This window comes from Octopus bimaculoides, chromosome 6 (genome assembly GCF_001194135.2).
Source record: "Octopus bimaculoides isolate UCB-OBI-ISO-001 chromosome 6, ASM119413v2, whole genome shotgun sequence".
NCBI classification, from domain to species: Eukaryota; Metazoa; Mollusca; class Cephalopoda; order Octopoda; family Octopodidae; genus Octopus; species Octopus bimaculoides.
Window position 1 is genome coordinate 70916208 of NC_068986.1, and position 6320 is coordinate 70922527.

Genomic DNA, 6320 nt, shown 5'->3' on the forward strand with positions numbered 1-6320 from the left:
AATAATTTTATCACCGCCAGAATCGTTTGAGAATCGTTTGTTTACGTAGTCAGCACTTACTGTATTCGGCTGAATGGACGTCAGTCATTGGTTGAAATTACAGAAATGCGACAACTTTAACATGAAATAAGTTGCAATATAATAATTTTTCTTAAGAAGACTAAGAGAAAAAGATGTTTTATATGACACATTCTACCAGTGTCCCAAGTTTCAAAGTGTTTCGTTAAAAAAATACTGGTGTCCCCGTTTTGAACTAGATCCTATGAGTGAAATGTAATCTTCCAACCTACTTAGGAAGCAGAAACCCAAAATAAGAACTGATATGGACTGTAATGATCTGTTCAATCCATGATAGCATGGAAAACATATTTCAGATGATGATGATGATGATGACAACAACAACAGTGACAAAGATGACATGGTGACAATGATGTTGTTTGACTATCTTAGGTCAATCTTGATTGAAAAAATCTATGATTAGAAGAATTCCAACTGTGACTATCTTATCTTTTTAATGTTTTGTTGGAATGGTTTGTCTAATGTCTTTCCTTCAGTTCTATATTTAAGAGATGAGGAATTATGTACATTATTTACATCCTCATCTTGTTTGTTGTTAACACAACGTTGCAGCTGATATACTCTCCAGCCTTCTTCAGGTGTCTTGGGGAAATTTCAAACCTGGGTTCTCGTTCCTAAGGTATTTTTTGATGTTATTATTATTATTATTATTATTATTATTATTATTATTATTTGTTCTGGTCACTGCTTGGAATCGAACTTGGAATCTTGGGGTTAGTAGCCCATGCTCATAACCCCAAGATTCCAAGTTCGATTCCAAGCAGTGGCCTGAACAATGACAGTAATAATAATAATAATAATAATAACAACAACATCGAAAAATACCTTAGGAATGAGAACCCAGGTTCAAAATTTCTCCAAGACACCTGAAGAAGGCTGGAGGGTATATGAGCCGAAATGCTGTGTTAACAACAAAGATGAGGACAAATATCCGTCGAATGTAAATAGATGTCTTTCCTCATTTAAGATGATAAAATGCTATCTGAGGAATTTTTAGCTCCTGTTTTTAGCAGGTGATTATATAGAAGCTACCATGTTGACTCATTATGCTTAGTGTAACTAGTAAAAATATTGACATTTGAAATATTTACTTTTGAAATGGGTCCAGTATAAGTACCAGCTTCAAGCCTGGCATGAATAAGACTACCACAAGTTGCTGTGTGAAAAAGGTTTGAAAGAATAACCATATTGCATTGTCTGTTGTGCAGATTAACAAGGGACATGTTTGGATTTTAAGTGGAGGTGTCCATTCAAAAAATATGTTGCACTCTCCACCCGATGCCAGTGCAGCCAACAATAACCCTGCAACTTATTGTAGGAGGCGAGGGGTAGGAGCGCAAAGGATACTTGTCCGAAGATCCTGAAGTGGGTCCAGAAGGGAACAACCTATAGTTAGACAAAGATTTTGTTACATATTAAAAATTGAAGGGAAATAATTTTCTTTGTAATGTATATATCTGAACATTATCTTTCAAATCTCACTAACCAAGAAGTTTGAACATTCAGCAAGGCCCTGTGGCTTAGAAGTTTGCTTCCCAACCATGTGGTTTCTGGTTCAGTCCCACTTTATGACACCTTCGATCGGTGTCTTCAAGTATAGCTTTGGATCAATAAAAGCCTCATGAGTGAGTGGATTTGGTAATGGAAACTGAAAGAAGCCCATCGTAATTCAGTCTGTGTGTGTGTGTGTGTATGTGCATGCATACCTCTCTGTTTTGACATCACATAGTTGTAACTGAATGTCACTATCATATCTGGTGTTATTCATCTTCATTCTAACATGAAAACAGTCTAGTTACAGGGAAATATTAGTTTGCTTGGAAACAAGTGTAGACTGGTCATAGGAAAGGAATTTGACTAGAAAATCTGCTGCAATGAATTCTGTCTGACCCATGCAAGCACAGAAAAGTCAACATTGAAACTATGAGAATGATGACTGTTATATAGCTTTGGTTTGAATATTCATATCATCATCATCATCATTATCAACACTTAACGTCCATTTCCCATGCTGGCATGGGTTGGACGACTTGACAGGAACTGGCAAGGCCAGTTCCTGCCAGGTTCCATGGTCTGCACCAGGTTCCATAGTCTGTTTTGGCATGGTTTCTACAGCTGGAGGCCCTTCCTAACACTAACTACTTTACAGAGTGTACTGGGTGTTTTTTATGTGGCACCATCACCAGTGCTTTTTACATGGCACCAGCACCCATACCAATGCTTTTTATGTGGCACCTTCGTTTTAGGATCTTAATTCTGTTGTGGTGGGTGAGTCTTCTTGAGTATAGCAAGGTGCCACATATCTCAGTCCTCTGTCATCTCCTTCGTAATGTTCAGAAAAATATGGAACACTTCACATATGAAATAATTATTCTTATGTTGAATAAACTTTATAGGCACAGTTAAATATTTTATATATTTTCTATTTCCTTTAGATAGTTTCTGCCAGCAAAGTACTACCTTTACCTTATTTGGGCTCTGAATTTTTACCATTGTTAGTGAGTGGTCTCACTGCCAGCTTAAGTTTGGATCAGGTAAGTAGGCTATATAGAAGAAACTGTAGATGTTTTAAAAGTAAATTTCTTGTTTGGAAAATAATTGCAGAAAATAGTTTACAGAAGTACAAACATTTGTAGCTGAATGTAGGTATATAATTATATATAATAATAAAGGTTTACTATGTAAATTTCTTTAAACGTCTAATATAAAAAGGTAAAAAACCTGAAGTTAGATATTTTTATGAATACCTCTCAAATGGATAATTTTTGTTGCTAGTATGTACGTGAAAAAAAGAGAATAAAGCAGAAAATATGAAATTGCTTTATTGAATTCTAGCATTAAAGAAATAACCTTTTTATAAACGATTGACATTGACATTTTCTCGTGAAATATTTGGTATTAAAAACACTAAAACTCAATTAAGGAATGACAAAATGTTTGTAATCTAATATTCCATTATTTTTATTTCTGAAGGCTGGTTGCATTAAATCAGGTGAAACAGTTCTTGTCACTGGTGAGTTTAAAATTAATTCTATATTTAGGTTTCTTTAGAGTAGAATTTAATTCCACTTTATTTATCTAGGAAAAACCCATTACATCGTTTGTTCTATTTTGATAAAAATTGTTGGTTTGTTTTAGTTTCTATCGAAATGGAAGTTCCATTTATATCAGAGAAAGGGGTGGTTGAAGCAATTGAGATTTACATAACAGTTTAATATGATACACTATGAATGAATTAATTCCGCATAAGAAAATATTGCACTAGATTAATTTTTAAAGAGTATTCTATAACACCAAAATTGTTTTAGAGCAAAGCTTGGAATGCTTTGTGTGTGATATAATTTTCCTAAAAATTTCACCACACACCATTAGAGAGTGGTGTGATTACCAAATCTACCACTTCAGATGATTTATTTTGGATATTGATTGCTATATAATCAGTTAGATTGAGAAATTATATGATTCTAACAGCAACATTGCTGAAGAGACTTAACTAGTTAAAATTACAAATCTTTGATTGTTAGACCTCCATGTTGTCTCTATGGGTCATAATCTTAAAGTTATTTTAGAACGAGGTTAAAAATATTTTCTTATATAAAATTAATTTTTTCATTGTTTCTCACAGAAAGGCTAAATTGATTGAAGCATCAATAAATATTGATTTTAAATGCCAATTATTATTTTTTTTAATGAGTGCTAGAATTTGTACTTTACTTGTTCATTTTAAAGTGTAGTCTCCAAACATAAAACACTCTCCAAATATTATATAGAGATAAAACTTTGTAATAAGCTGTATCTATTCATAGTATCAATTTAGAATTGGAAGGCCTATGCTAATTACAAATATCAACATAATATGGCAGTGATAAAAGCAGTTGAAAGACATAAAACAAAATATAGTATTAGATATTTTTCCATCATTTGACTTTTTATATTTTATATTTTCATTCAATATTTTAATTAAGCTGCTGCTGGTGGTACTGGACAATTTGCTGTAAGTATTCTTCAATTCTGAAGTCTATTTTCCAAAATGCGAGTAAAATACTGGTCATTTACATACATTTTTGTTGTAGCTTACTTTTTAAGAAAAAATATTGTATGTCACTTTTAAAAAAAGATCACTTATTCAGAATTTAATTACAGATGAATGAAAATGCTTGCTTCACAACATTAGAGTTGTGGTTGCTGTTTCTTACACTTTTTAATGTTGATAGATTAAATTGAGGGAGAATTTATTAATCCTAGTAGGTCTAGTTACTACGTAAATACTCTATTGGAGGGACAGAGACTGGGAACATTGCACAAATTCTGAACAACTTAGACAAGATTATTTGTATTCCCAATCAGTAATGGAATTGATGGGGTAGAGATTATGCAGGCATTCAATGTTCCCCCTCTTTTCAGTTAATGAAGGTGCTTGTAGAGTCTAACCCCACTAACCCACTCCATGGTTGACCTCATTGTAGGGTAGGTACAAGAGGCCAGATTTGGTTGGTTAGAACAGAAAATGCATAGAAAGTTTGGGCTGGTTATGACCAGTTTAGATACTAAATTGTTAAATCAGTCATGGGCGACCTGCAGCCTGTGGGACTTTCTGATTGGCAGACCTAATGAAAAGTTACATTCTATTTTTTTAGTAGTGTGACCCACTTGATGATGAGCCATGTCTCTTTGCTCACTTCTCATGTGGCCTGCTTCTCATGCTTGTTGTAACCCTTTAGCATTCAAACTGGTCAAATGAGACCTAAATATTCTTCCTGTTTTATGTTCAAAATGGACAGATCAAGCCTTTCACATCTACCCTATGGTATCATTTCAAAAATAAACAATCACATCATTAAAATCCCAAAGCCATGAGATTATGTATGATAAATTTGAAACAATGTGAATAAATAAGCTTTACATTTGACAGTAATATGAATGCTAAGGAGTTAAACATTTTAAATTTGTTCAACACTATGGTTTGAAAAATTATATGGATGCAAGCTCTATTTTATTTTGTGACCGAGACCTTTGGTGATATGCTGTGCTTAGCAAGAGACATCAAACCAAGTGAAATCATAGTTATAGCCATTGCTAGTATCATTAAATGACGCCTGTGAAATCATAATTGTGGCCATTGCTGGTAGTATGAATGTCGGGCCTCGCAGGGGAAAGGGATCAGGTGGTGAAGCATGATCTTTGAATGTTGGGCCACGTGGAAGCGACGACAAGTGACCAAGACCTGGGCAATATGCTGTGCTTGAGAAAACTCATCAAGCCAAGTGAAACCATAGTCATAGCCATTGCCAGTGTCATGTAAATGGCGCCTGTGTTGGTTGTATGTAAAAAGTACCCATTATACTCTTGGAGTGGTTGGTGTTAGGAAGGGCATCCAGCTGTAGAAACCATGCCAAATCAGACTGGAACCTGGTACAGCTCTCTGACTTACCAGGTCCAGTTCAACAGTGTAACCCATGCCAGTATGGAAAGCAATCATTAAATGATGATGGTGATAGAGCAAGGGAAGGAGCAAAATATTTCCCATTTTCTTGTGGTGGTTGCTTGTTTCTGTCAGCTTGAGAGAACCCAATATGATAGGGTCTATGTTAAAGCAATGATCCATTGGACGGGAGATCTCATCAGTCTTTGGTGTCATTGTAGTATACTAATGGCTTGGTTGCTGTTGTAAACTCTTTCAGACAACTTCTAATATAGCTTGCCTTCCTGTCTACAATAGAATTGATTTTGCTTTCAACTACCGATATATTGGCTGGTGTACATTGTCAATCTCCCTTTGATTTTCATTGCTTCAGTTTACACATGTTTTGTGCTGTGTATATTAAGTTTCGAATATTGGGTTTGTTGGCAATATACAATCTTGGCATATTGCATAAGATATTAAAAGAAAATCTTTATTATAAAGTATATATTATGTTACTTTTTGATTAACTTGTGTCTTGCAAAAGAATATTTAATGCATTTAAGAAATATTCTGCTAAAGTTTTTTTTGTTTGTTTTATTTGTGCGGTGTGATCTTAACTAAAGGTGATTGTCTGCTGTTAGCTGTAAAAACTGTTCTAAAGCTACAAATAGTTTCTCGCCAATATTTAAATTTAAAATAATCTAATTTATAACATAGTGTAATGAATATTTATTGTTCTGGAGAAATACAGGCACACTAATAATAATATGTGAACAATAGATGAACAAAAACATATACATCCCCCAATCACATATATATATATATATATATATATATA

General features: G+C 34.0%; 1 protein-coding gene across 2 annotated transcripts in view; it reads left to right on the top strand.

Moving 5' to 3' along the window:
- The window catches only part of LOC106873390 (prostaglandin reductase-3), a 101038-nt gene that overhangs the window by 60512 nt on the left and 34206 nt on the right, over nt 1–6320 (top strand). For both annotated transcript variants that reach the window (XM_052968857.1, XM_052968858.1), the window contains exons 5-7: nt 2514–2612; nt 3052–3091; nt 4044–4072. In XM_052968857.1, coding sequence (XP_052824817.1) covers nt 2514–2612; nt 3052–3091; nt 4044–4072 — 168 coding nt within the window. The remainder of the gene's footprint in view (nt 1–2513; nt 2613–3051; nt 3092–4043; nt 4073–6320) is intronic.